The sequence below is a fragment of the Lampetra planeri genome, chromosome 65, assembly GCF_965212315.1.
Source record: "Lampetra planeri chromosome 65, kcLamPlan1.2.h2, whole genome shotgun sequence".
NCBI classification, from domain to species: domain Eukaryota; kingdom Metazoa; phylum Chordata; class Hyperoartia; order Petromyzontiformes; family Petromyzontidae; genus Lampetra; species Lampetra planeri.
Window position 1 is genome coordinate 780,232 of NC_136171.1, and position 13,773 is coordinate 794,004.

The following is a 13,773-nucleotide window of genomic DNA, read 5'->3' on the forward strand; positions in this document are numbered from 1 at the left end:
ACCCGAGTTCGAATCCTGCTCACGGCCAACACCAGTGGCGATTGTTTGAACTGTCCTGGTGCTCCCCAAGATCGACTCAGCCTCAAATGAGTATCTGGTGTGGTGTTTAAACATCGTCACTGGGGAGACAAAGGCGGCCGGGTGTGGTGTTGACCACCCACCCGCTCGTGTGCCATGCCGACCTTCGTAGGTGTTCGCTAAAAGCACCTGCCCCAACAGTTTATTAAGGCTATACGTGGGATGTTTGTCTTTGTGTTCACCTGAGCAGTGTGATTCTGACCAGTTTCGATTTCACAGCAGAGGTCTCATTCCGAATCAGTCTAGCAGAATTTTCTTCTGATTGGCTGTGTAACACTGTGTGGAAGCTACCTGGTCAATCACTCCACATGAAGCTTCGGGTCTTGGCCACGGTCATATCCTCCTTTCTCGATGTGTGCAAAACGTGGACACCCTAATAGAACATTTTTACCTGTTAGAAAGATTTAGGCTGGCCTGCCTACGATCCATTCTGGGTTCAACCAGGATGGATTGTGTAAGGAGCTCACAAAATCCTTGAAAGATATGGATACAGTCCCATTGGTGAGCTCCTCCGGTGGGCGAGGCTGCGTTGGCTGGGTCATGTAGCTCACATACCCAGCCACTGTATGTCCAAACAGCTTTTGTTCAGCCAGATAGAGGGGGTTAAACGGGCACCACATGGGCTGGAGAAGAGATGGTGTGATGTGGATGTGGAGCTGAGTGGACTTGCCCAGGATGCTCCTGGGCAGTTGGAGGCAGTCGCCCTCCAGCAATGATGGAGGGCAGAGGAGCGATGCTCACGACAACGAACGGAGCGCCGGGTGGCTCAAACGCACAGAGTTGGCATAGTGGGGAGCACAGGTCGTGCATCTGCCAGTCATCTCAGGCAGTCAACCCATGGCACTTGGGTCTCTCCCGTGACCTGCCAGCTACTAGCCTTCGATACCTCGCATAGCCTCAGAGTGCACATAGCATGGCACAGGCACCATGGTGACGTTACCGCCACTTAGTGGTGATTTGCATTTGTTGTGGGGAGCGGTAGTGTAGTGGTTAGCTCTCTGCGCTGCAAACCCGGCTACCCGAGTTCAATTCCCGCTCACGACCAATAGCAGTGGTGAATATTTGAACTGGTCACAGGCCTTGCCGAGGTCGATTCAGCCTTCAATGAGAACCTAGTGCGATGTATAAACATCGTCACTCGGGAGAAAAAGGTGGCTGGGCGTGGTGCTGGCCACCAACCCCCTTGTCTGCCATGCTTGCCTTCATAGGTGCTCGCTAACAACACTTGCCATCAACGTTTGTTAAGGCTATTACGGGGATGTATGTTTGTACGTTGAGCTTCTTTTGCACAGTACGTAGCCAACCATGCTAATGGGAGGTGCAGGGGAAGGACAAGAAACTTCACACAAAAAGCAGTTCTAAAGAAATAGTTTTCAATTTACATAGCTCTGGTCGCTTCCTAATATTAGAAGGAAGAGATCATTTCAGACGGCCCCAGAAGCGCATCTTAAAGGGTGCGGATACAGTGCCCGTCTTTGTTCGATGGCCAGCCAAAAGCCGCTGCTGCGAGGTTGACCAGAGTTTGCATGATGATGGTTTATGCTACTTGTCATTTTGAGTGTGTTCACCTGTGCGTGCTTTCATGCGTGCGTGTGCTCAGAACCCGAAGCCCACCTCGGACGAGATAGGCCTCATCTCCGAGCACCTCAACCTGGAGAAGGAGGTGGTGCGAGTGTGGTTCTGCAACCGCAGACAGAAGGAGAAGAGAATCAACCCCTCCTCTATGTCCTCCTTCTCCAGCCACAGCCCCGGGGTGAGGACGACGGCTTTTATTATTGTTTAGCGCGCTGTGCATAACTGTGTGTGTGTTTGTTTGTCTTTGTATGTATGCGTCTCAGTGCGCGTATGTCTGTTCTTCGAGCTTTCGGAGTCCCTGTCCCTCTGCTCACCATCATTAAGGACCTTCATGATGGTGAGCAGGCCCGGGTAAAACTACATGGCCGGGAGTCGGAGCCATTCCCTGTTCACCTTGGGGTGCGACCAGGATGTCCTCTGGCTCCCACATTATTTAACATTTATTTCGACCACGTAGTTCGTGAAGCCTTCAATAGCTGTACCGGAGGAATTTCCATCTGGTACAGATACAATGGGAGGCTGATCGATGCCCGAGTGTAGTCCAGGGATGGCTCCCTATTGCTCAACCATGTTATGTATGCCGATGATCTGGCAATTGCTGCTCACTCAGAGAAGGAATTGGAGGCACTGCTGCTGAACCTGGAGCTTGCCACTAAGAGGTGGGGCCTTACCATCAGCCCCACCAAAACTAAGCACCTGCCTGGGTATTTTGTACCATCATACACTCCACCCCCACAACTCCCAATTGGTGATAGGGCAGATGTGGAGAGAGTGGAGAGTTTCCCATACCTGGGCAGTGTGCTCATGACCGGCTCCGGTTTAACAGCACAGGTCTCACTCCGAATCAGTCGAGCGGCATTATCTTTTCATCGGTTGCGAAACGCTGTGTGGAAGCTACCTGGTCTGTCGCTCCACACAAAGCTTCAGGTCTTCTGGGCCATGGTCATTCCCTCCCGTGGACCCCCCTAATGGAACATCTTCGCCGGTTAGAAACATTGAGGCTGGCCTGCCTACGATCCATCCTGGGTTTAACCAGGCTGGATTGTGTGAGGAGCTCACAAATCCTTGAAAGATCTGGACAAAGTCCCATCGGTGAGCTCCTCCGGCAGGCAAGGCTGCGTTGGCTGGGTCATGTAGCCCGCATGCCCAGCCACCGCATGCCTAAACAGCTTTTGTTTGGCCGGATCGAGGGGGCTAAACAGGCGCGGCACGGGCTAGAGAAGAGATGGAGTGATGTGGTACAGGAGGATGTGGAGCTGAGTGGACTTGCCGATGACTGGTACCAGCGGTGTCAAGATCGGCCTCTGTGGAGGAGGGTCGTGAAGTACGCTACTGGGCAGTTGGAGGCAGTTGCCCAACCGAGGGCGGAGGAGCGACGCTCACAACAATGAGCCGAGCGCCAGGTGGCTAAAGCACAGCAAGTTTGCACAGTAGGGAGCACAGGTGGTGCATCATCTCAGTCGGCTCGTGGCACCTGGGTCTGCCCCGTGACCTCCTGCCAGCGGGCGTTCGACACTTCACTTGGCCTCAACGTGCACATAGCCTGGCACAAGTGTGGTGGTGACATCACCGCCACTTAGTGGCGAATGGCGGTTGTTGTATGTCTGTATTGGGAGCAGTAGTGCAACGGTCAGCCCGCTGCCTTTACGAACCCGGCGACCCGAGTTTGGTTCCCACTGGCGGCCAACACTGGTAACGATTATCTGAACCGGTCGTGGGCCTCCCCTCGGTCGACTCAGCCTCAAATGAGTACATGGTGCATTGTGTAAACATCACCACTGGGGAGACAAAGGCGGCCGGGTGTGGTGTTAGCTACCCACCCCCTCGTGTGCCGTACCGGCCTTCACAGGTGCTACTTGCTAACAGCACTTGCCCCAACAGTCTGTTAAGGCTATACGAGGGAGCTTTGTGCATCTGTATAAGTGTCTGCATGTGTGTGTGTGTATATGAGGGGGCTAAAGAAGTGCGGCATGGGCTAGAGAAGAGATGGGCTGATGCGGTCCAGGTGGATGTAGACTTGCCAATGGCCAGTACCAGCGGTGTCAAGATTAGCCTCTATGGAGAGGCTCGTGATGGATGCTACTGGGCAGTTGGCAGCAGTCGCTCTCCAGCAACAGCGGAGGGCAGAGGAGTAACTAACAAAAATGAACGGAGTGCTGCGTGGCTAAAACACAGCAAGTTGGCACAGTAGGGGGCACAGGTGGTGCATCTGCCAGTCATCTCAGCCATGGGTATGGCACTTGGGTCTGTCCCATGAGCTCCTGTCAGCAGGCGTTCGACACTTCACGTGGCCTTAAAGTGCACCTAGCCTGGCACTCGTGCTGTCATGTTGTCACCGCTACTTAGTGGTGAATGGCAGGTGGTGTGTGTATATAAGTGTTTATGTGTGTGTGCGTGTCTGTGGGGATCGGTGGCGCAGTGGTTGGCGAACTGCACTACGAACCCAGCGACCCGAATTTGATTCCCTCTCACGACTAAGAACAGCAGCGAATATTTGACCCGGTCCTAGGCCTCCCATAGGTCGACTCAGCCTTCAATGAGAAACTGGGTGTGGAGTGTAAACATCGCCACTGGGGAGACGAAGGCGGCCAGTCGTGCTGGCCACACCCACCCCCTCGTGTGCCGTGACGGCCTTCATAGGTGCTGCTGCTCGCTAACAGCGCTCGCCCCAACAGTGTTAAAGCTACACGGGGTGTTTGTGTTGTGTGTCTGTGCGTGCTCCAGGTGACGAGCCCCGTGAGTCTGGTAACAAACAGCCCTCCCATGCCACAGACCGTGATCCTCTCCGCCAGCCCCTCGCTCTCCACGCTCAAACTCTCCGGTGAGCCCCCCTCTACAAAGCAGTGCCCCCCCCCACTCCTCTATACACACACTCCTGTAGTGACCCCCACCCCTCTACACACTCCTGTAGTGACCCCCACCGCTCTACACACTCCTGTAGTGACCCCCACCCCTCTATACACTCCTGTAGTGACCCCCACCCCTCTACACACTCCTGTAGTGACCCCCACCCCTCTACACATACTCCTGTAGTGACCCCCACCCCTCTACACTCACTCCTGTAGTGACCCCCACCCCTCTACACACACTCCTGTAGTGACCCCCACCCCTCTACACACTCTCCTGTAGTGACCCCCACCCCTCTACACACTCCTGTAGTAACCCCCACCCCTCTACACACTCCTGTAGTGACCCCCACCCCTCTACACACTCCTGTAGTGACCCCTACCCCTCTACACATACTCCTGTAGTGACCCCCACCCCTCTACACTCACTCCTGTAGTGACCCCCACCCCTCTACACACACTCCTGTAGTGACCCCCACCCCTCTACACACACTCCTGTAGTGACCCCCACCCCTCTACACACTCCTGTAGTGACCCCCACCCCTCTACACACTCCTGTAGTGACCCCCACCCCTCTACACACTCCTGTAGTGACCCCCACCCCTCTATACACTCCTGTAGTGACCCCCACCCCTCTACACTCACTCCTGTAGTGACCCCCACCCCTCTACACACACTCCTGTAGTGACCCCCACCCCTCTACACACTCTCCTGTAGTGACCCCCACCTCTCTACACACTCCTGTAGTGACCCCCACCCCTCTACACATTCCTGTAGTGACCCCCATCCCTCTACACACACTCCTGTAGTGACCCCCATTCCTCTACACACTCTCCTGTAGTGACCCCCACCCCTCTACACACTCTCTGCTGTAGTGACCACCACCCCTCTACACACTGTCCTGTAGTGACCCCCACCCCTCTACACTCACTCCTGTAGTGACCCCCACCCCTCTACACACTCTCCTGTAGTGACCCCCACCCCTCTACACTCTCCTTGTATTGGCGATATGTTAACTACATCGCCTCGTATGCAGGAGGTTCATGGGTTTTGTATTTTTGGAGTTTGCACGTTATCTCTCCCTGTGGTCACGTGGATTTTTCTCCAGGTCATCCGGTTTTTCCCCTCCACATATAGAATCATGCGTTTAGAGTATTTGGCTGTTATATATTTCCACGTGCTAAGCCACTTCGTTAAGCTGACATTTGTGGGTAGGTCGCTTCTGAAAAAGAGTGATATAGTCCAGTGGGCCTTACCTGGTGAAATAAAAAAATAGTTTTAGTTTTAATACGTTAGGTGATCTCTAATGTCCACTCCGAGTGAAACGGACGGCCGGACGGCGCGATGTGGTAGTGGTCGTAGTATTTTACGGTCAATATGCACCACCGCATGCACCACCAATACGCACCTCCGATTAATGTGGTTGGCTATGTACGGTGCAAAAGAAGTTCTACTTACTAGCTACACACACCGTAGTATTAACGCAGGACGGCCTGCCGGAATTCGAACCGCGAACCTCTGTGATGAGCGGCAAAAGTGCCACCTCTGGGCCACCTCTGTCACTGCCCCAGCCGTCCCCCCCCCCCACCCCCTGGCTTGGTTTCCCGGGCCCCGTCCGTCTGTCCGGCAGGCACCCCCCACCGCTCCCTCACCCCCCTGTGATCGGCATGGCGGCCGTGGGAATCGTGCCGCCCGCCCCCATCCACCTGCGTAGTTTATTGAAAGTTGCTGAAAGCTCTCTCGACGTATTGCGAACCAAAAAGACAAAGGCCCCCCTCCCCCTTCGTGTAGCCCTTAACGAGCAGACTGCTCAGACTGTTGGGGCAAGTGCTGTTAGCGAGTACAACCTATGAAGGCTGGCACGGCACACAAGGGGGTGGGTTGCCAACACCACGCCCGACCGCTTTTGTCTCCCCGGTGGCGATGTTTACACACCGCACAAAGTACACATTTGAGGCTGAGTCGACCTAACGGAGGCCCGGAACCGATTCAGATAATTGTCACCGGTGTTGGCCGTGAGCGGGAATCAAACTTGGGTTTCCGGGTTCATAGCGCAGCAAAGCGCTGACCGCTATACCACCGCCGCCCACACATGTGCACACACGCATACACAGAAACACACACGCTCACCCGGAATGAGTATGCGCGCATATACTGCGTGCACACTGGACGTGGTGATGGGGGGAGGGGGCAGTGGGGGGATATTGAGGACTGCGAGCGGGATTCATCAAGGGGGAAGAAGACAGCAGGAAGAGGGTGATGACAGTCAGCCCGGGCGGCGCCGGGGTGTGAAGGAGGAGAGGGAACGGCGCTTTGTACATCCGTGCGCCAGCAGCGAAACACGACGCGTGCAATACCAACGAGGTGACGGAGTCGCGAGTGGCGCAGATAGACGTGGAGTAGCGTAGAGAGACGTGGAGAGACGCGGGGAACTTTAGACGGCACCGAGTAAGGAAGAGAGTCTCCCGGGTGTCCCGACGTGACCCCTCGCAAACAAACCCACCCCCCCCTCTCCCGCCCCATCACCCTCCCGTCCCATCCCCGCCCGTTCCCCCTTGCTCCACCACCGCATCTGTCGCCCCTCCTACTCCCTCCCGCGTCATCGGTCTTGACGTTGGTCTCATCCGCGCCTCGCTGTCCGCGAGACTGCTGACTGTTGACACTGCTCCCCAGTTTGCCTTCGCTGAGTCATTGCCGCTGAAGTTGTGGCGTGCCCAGAAGGACTCGTGGCTGATGAGTCCTTTTTATGGAAAAATACATCGATGGATGGATATGAAGGGGGGCGAATTGTTTTTATTCCACTTGTTTGCCCGTGAGTTGCCAAGTTGCCAAGTTTTCCCAATACACTAAAAACTAAGCTATAAACTAACTAGATTCGATGCTTTCGTGACTGCAGGAATTACTCTTTGGTTCTTTTGGTAAAGTCACGTAGAATTAAATTAAATAATAATAGAATGCGACGTTTCGATTGCAACACAAACAACCATCATCAGGTACAAATGAATGAGAAAACAAGCCGAGTAAACTTAGAAATATAATGCTATACAACACAGAGAGTCGGCCAACACAACAGTCAACACTCCACCTGGTCAATTACGTTCTTGCAAAGATTGCTAAATTTGAGAGAGAGACAAAACATAGACACGGAGACACACAGACAGACACACAAGCAGAGAGAGACTCACACAGAGACAAACAGAGAGAGACACACACATAGGCGCACAGAAAGACAACGTCTCTGTGTCGAGGCCATAAATAGAGAGGGGGGGGGGGGCAGAGGGGGAGTTGTGTGGAATTACTGCCCATAGCGGCTGGAGGAGAGAATGGACTTAGAAACAAGCACGGTAGAAAGCACATTTAGTAAAATTAGGAAGTGTAATGCAATGCAACACAGATAGTCGATTAGCACACAGTTAATGCATAGCCTGGTTGATTACGTTCTTCCAAAGATTTCTAAATTAGAAGTTAAGTGTGAAACTATGTTTGTTTTCTCATTCATTTGTACTTGATGATGGTTGCTTGTGTTGCAATCGAAACGTCGTATTCTATTATAATTTGATTTCTTTCTACGTAACTTTACCAAAAGAACCAGAGTAAGCTATAAACTGTTTTTTTAACAGGAAAGGCTCACTGAACTGTGTTCCTTGTTTAGATGCGACCTTGCCACAAATATTAACTCAACGAAGTTGCTTATCAAGTGGAAATGTGTAGCAGCCAAATACTGAATTGGCTGAATAGGCATGTGTCAGTCAGGCAACCCACGGTACCTGGGTCTGTCCCATGACCTCCTGCCAGCGAGCCTTTGATAATTAATATCGACGCATGTTTCCAAATGTAGAGGCAAAAACCGAAGAACCCAGAGAAAAATATACGTGACCACGAGGAGAGAGACACGCAAACTGCAAATATACAGCAGGCGTCAGGTTCTGGTTCGAACCCACGACCTCCTGTATACCAAGCGAGGCGGTTAACATCTCACCACCACAGTAGGAGGGTCAATGTTGCTGTGTGTGATCCAAACTTAGTAATTTGCAGGTTATTTTTTTCAGCATTGGGGATATTTAACCAATATCAGTTCCAATGTGTGTATGTGTTTAGCTATGAGAGGAAATTGGAGAAGCCAGTGGAAACACATCCAAAACAAGAGGGAGAACATACAAACTCCACACACACAACAAAGACAAAGATCCCCTGTATAGCTTTAACAGACTGTTGGGGCAAGTGCTGTTAGCGAGCACTTATGAAGGGTGGCACGGCACACAAAGGGGTGGGTGGCCAACACCACGCCCAGCTTTTGTCTTCCTAGTGATAATGTTTACACACTGGACCAGATCCTCATTTGAGGCTGAGTCGACCTAGGGGAGGCCCAGGACTCGTTCAAATATTTTCCAACTGGTGTTGGCCATGAGTGGGAATCGAACTCGGATCGCCAGGTTTGTAGTGCAGCTCTGTATATCTCTGTGTGTGTCTTTGCGTGCGTATGTCTATGTATCTCTACGGAAATCTCTGTTCATGTATCTGCGTGTGTATCCATATCTCTGCGTGTCTCTGCGTGCGTGTCTCTGCGTGCGTGTCTTTATGTATCTCTCTGCGTGCGTGTCTCTGCGTGCGTGTCTTTATGTATATCTGTATCTGTGCGTGCGCGTGCGTAGCGAGCGACATGGCCTCGGTGCTCAGCGGCGTCTCCGACCCGGCCATCTCATCCCCCTCCTCCGTGGGCTCCCCTCCACTGGCGGGCGCCGCTGCCACTTCGAGCGACTCGCTGGCTCTCTCGCTGGCTCCTTCCACCCCCTCTTCCTCCTCCTCCGGCGCCGCCATCCTGCCGGCGTCCACGCCCTCCCCGTCCTTCCTGCCCTCCACCCATACCGTCTTTTCCTCGCCGGTGCCCGCCAGTGCCATGTTCTCGTCCTCCGCGTCGCCCGCAATGCACGGCGGGGCGGCGCACGCCTGCACCCACGGCTCGCTGGGCCCCGGCGGCGGAGGAGGCGCTCAGACCATCACCCCGGCCACCTTCGCCAACAGCCTCCTGTCCACGGCGCTCAGCAGCAGTGGCACGCACGGCGGCGGCGGTGTGCCGATCAGCACTGGCTGCTCGTTCGTCATCGCCCCGACCAGCTGCAACCTCACCACATCGGCCGCCAGCCTGCTCTCTGGCTCGGGACTGCTCTCATCGCTCGGCGGCTCGAGCAGCACCAACGGGGGGCCCGGTGGTGGTGGTGGCGTCTGTGGCGGTGGTGGCGGAGGAGGGGGACTGCTGGGCTCGCTGGGGGGTGGCGGTGGGGGGCTCATCTCCGGTGGGCAGATGCTGGCGGGAGCCGGAAACGCGGGGCTGGTGAGCCCTTCGCAGCTCGCGGGGTAAGGAGTGGCCGGGATGTGTTGGGTGGAAGTTAAGGTCACGCGGCGTGAGGGCCAACGCGGTTTAACCTGCGAGTCCATAGCACTCTCCGGTTGTATGCTCGTGTGTGCACAGCAAGTTGGCACAGTAGGGGGCACAGGTGGTGCATCAGCCAGTCATCTCAGTCATTTCAGTCATTCGACCTGTGGCACCTGGGTCTGTCCCGTGACCTCCTGCCAGCGGGCGTTTGAGACTTCACGTGGCCTCAAGGTGCACATGGCCTGGCACAAGCGTCGTGGTGACCTCACCGCCACTTAGTGGCGAATGGCGGTTGTTGTTGTTGCCACTTTGAACAAACCTTATACAATCCACATTCACTACTATTTCTATATTACAAGGTAAGGCCCACTGATCTGTGTAGCCCTTTTTCAGAAGTAACCAGGCTATCGCCAATGATAAGCTCAAAGAAGTGGCTTATTATTTATCATCGTGTGGAAATTCATAGCAGTAGCCAAATGCTCTAAACGCGTGATGTTGATTCTAAAATGTTGAGGGGAAAACTCTGAGAACCCGAAGAAAATTCCACGCGACTGCAGGGAGAGCATGCAAACAAATATACAGCAGGCGTCAGGGTCGGGATTGAAAACACGACCTCCTGCATACCAGGCGAGGTAATTAATATCTCGCCACCACGGCGCTACATTTAAAATGTTGGTGTCGATTGAAAGTCCGTCATCTGTAGAGGTGCAAGCATCTACGCAAGCCGGGTGTTACGGTGCCGTGTCTGTGTACATGTGTGATTGTGTTACTGTGGGGAGCGGTAGTGTCGCGGTAAGTGCGCTGTGCTACGAACCTGGTCACCCGAGTTCGATTCCCGCTCACTGCCAACACCAGTGACGATTATCAGAGCCAGTCCTGGGCCTCCCCGAGGTCGACTCAGCCTCAAATGAGTACCTAGTGCAGTGTGTAAACATCGCCACTGGGGAGACAAAGGCGGCCGGGCGTGGTGCTGGCCACCCACTCCCTCGTATAATGTGCCGACCTTCATAGGTGCTCACTAACTACTTGCCCCAACAGTGTGTTAAGGCTATACTGGGTGGTCTTTGTCTGTGGTCATGCCATTTAGCGATTAGCATACTGCCCTACGAAATCCGACAACCAGAGTTCGACTCCGAATCACAGTGACCAACATCGGCGATAATTATCTGAATCGGTCCTGGGTCTCCCCTAGGTTGACTCAACCTTAAAAAATTAGTACCTGGCGCATGTAAACATCAGCACTGGTGAGACGGAGGTGACGGGGCGTAATGCTGACCACCCTCTCCCTCACTGTGTACTGTGTCAGGCTTCATAGGTGCTGTTATTCGCTAACAGCACTTGGTCCAACAGTCTGTTAAGGCTACATGGGTGGATGTTTGTCTGTGTGTGCCTATGCGTGTGCAGTGGCACTCTTTTGAGCATGAGCTCTGGGCTCGGGGGAGCGCTCAACCCAGCTCTGCTCACTAACAACACGCTGGCTACCATACAAGGTACGAACACACAGACACCCACACACTCACCAGCACATACGGGGAAATCCCCGTTATAGTAAGTCAGGGTTAGGGACCTGAAAGTTTATACTTGTAACTAAACGATGTATAACGGAGACATTGTCACCCATAAAATAATGGGAAATGGTAGGGGGGGGATAGGGACCATAAGGCCGTAAACGTTGCATATGCGACGCAAAGCGGGGCGATTTCTCCCATAAGAAACAATGGAATCATTTTGGAATAGGGAGCGTAACTGAGGGAACGTTGTTTCATACCTAGCAACCAAAATATGTACTGTACATGTACAGTACCTGAACTATACTGTACAACACAATGTACACATTTATTGCCAATTTTGAGTTAAAGGAACTTTAAACAGCATTTAGACTTACCAAACACTTGTGAGCATTTTCGCAGCAGCCCTGTACAATCTTGACTTGAAGCTTTCGTGATTGCAGGAATCCATACTCTTTGGTTCTTTCGGTATAGTCACGTAGGCCGAAAAATAAATAATAAATCACGACGTTTCGATCGCAACACAAGCAATCGTCCTCAGGTAGAAAGATACAGCAGTAGAACTGCTGAACAAGAAAGGGCTGCTGCAACAAGAGGTTATGTCTAGGTTTGAGGTGGGTGTCACTCAAGGGCAAGTAGGCGGGGTCAGAGATGGAAAGGAGTCCTGTCGCCGCACGCACAGCAGCTGCGTTAAAGTGAGAGATTGGCATGTCAATGTGAACGAGTTTAATGGGAAGATAGCATGTCTGTGTCAGAGGACCGGGCATAGCGCCACCTCGTGGGCAACACAAGCTGCAGCGTTAGCTGCTGCACAGTGAGATGCCAGCGTATCATCGCAAGAGAACTACCGTAACGGTGGCCGTGCCAGTGAGACATCCAGCCTATTAAACAGCGAGAGCTACCGTTACATCGAGGCAAAAGGGAGCAACGGTGGCTATGTTAGTGAGACCTTAGTCTGTTAATGTAAAGACATTTAACAAGGTGATGTAATTCAGAGAGTCAGAAATAACTGCTAAACAACAGCAGGAAGGATGGAAACATCACAGCAAGTTATGACTTTACAAATAATAACATTTAATAACATCCTTCCAATGATTGCTCAGTTTGTTCTCATCTTCTCGGTTGAAATTGTGTCTGTGTTTATATATCTGGATGGCTTCATGGACAAATCTTTGATGGTAGCCCGAAGGTTTGCAGAGTACCTTGGTCTCGGAAAAAAAACAATATCGTGTGAACCCACCGTGTTAAAGCAGTGATCAGCCACGGCAGAAGTATTGGTTCTGCCGTGTTTCAAATCTGCCTTGTGTTCGCGAACACGGTCCGAGACATGTCATTTCGTTTTCCCTGTACACTTGAAAAGTTTTCCTTTTTCTTAACAGAAAACGTTTTGGTGACATTTTAAAGCAATTTTTAAGTGTATAATAAAAAAAACGATCTTAAACAGCATTTTTAAAAGGCTGAACCTATAATTTTTCTATGATCTCACCTTGAGGAGTGGATGAGAATTACTCAGCGGTAGACAGGATAGAGGTTAAGATGGCCCCACACATTTTGCGCGAAATATGAGTTGCAGTACGTTTTCTATACTCGGCTGAATGGAGTCGAAAACCATTGGGTCGCTCAAAAAGCCAGCGACGTGAGTGTGCCAAACAATGCATAAAGGGACTCGTCTACTTGCGAACGAGTTAGGTTCCAGAGGTCTGTTCGTAAGTCGATTTGTTCGTAAGTCCAACTGTACTGAGATGAGAGGGGAGAGGTAAGAGAGTGGCGTGGAGGGAAGGAGAGTGAGGTGGGGTGGTGGGTGTGCCGCGGCCGTGCTGACATCGCTGCCTCCGTGCCACCCCCAGCGCTGGCCGGCAGCGGGGCGCTCTCCATGCCGTCGCTGGAGCAGGGGGGCGGGCTGGTGATCACGGGGGCGGGGGGCGGGCGGGCGGGGGGCCCCGCAGGGGGGGGCGGCCTGGTGTCGGCCCCCCTCTTCCTCAACTCGTCGGGGATCCCGCTGCTCTCCATGTCCGCCCCGTCCCCGCTCGGCTCATCCCACGGTGCCGTGCTGGCGCTCGCCAGTTCGCCCAGCTCTGCCCTCATGGCCTCCCACAGCGCACCGCACCCCAACTCCCAGAGTGCATCGCTGCCCGCCTCCCAGAATGCACCGCAGGGGAGCCACGGGCAGACGAAGGCCTAGAGCGGGCCCCCCCCTCCCACCTAACCAAAGGCTACAGTGACTGCATCTCTACAGGCCTCATCTCCAACTCCTAAAGACTGAGAAACAAAGAAATTCCAAAAAGGATCTTACACCAAAGGCTAATAAATAACTACTACTACTGCTAATAATAATAATGATAGTGATGATGATGACGATGAGTGTGTGACTGTAACTGCACAGGCCGGCGCG

At 53.1% G+C, this 13,773-nt stretch overlaps 1 protein-coding gene across 1 annotated transcript in view; it reads left to right on the top strand.

Annotated features, from left to right (window-relative positions):
• The window catches only part of LOC144737182 (uncharacterized), a 108,249-nt gene extending 94,686 nt beyond the window's left edge, over positions 1-13,563 (top strand). The window contains exons 13-17 of the mRNA XM_078619904.1: positions 1,679-1,831; positions 4,378-4,474; positions 9,152-9,854; positions 11,278-11,363; positions 13,229-13,563. Of these exons, the coding sequence (XP_078476030.1) occupies positions 1,679-1,831; positions 4,378-4,474; positions 9,152-9,854; positions 11,278-11,363; positions 13,229-13,563 (1,374 nt within the window). The remainder of the gene's footprint in view (positions 1-1,678; positions 1,832-4,377; positions 4,475-9,151; positions 9,855-11,277; positions 11,364-13,228) is intronic.
• The last annotated feature ends 210 nt before the right edge of the window (positions 13,564-13,773 follow it).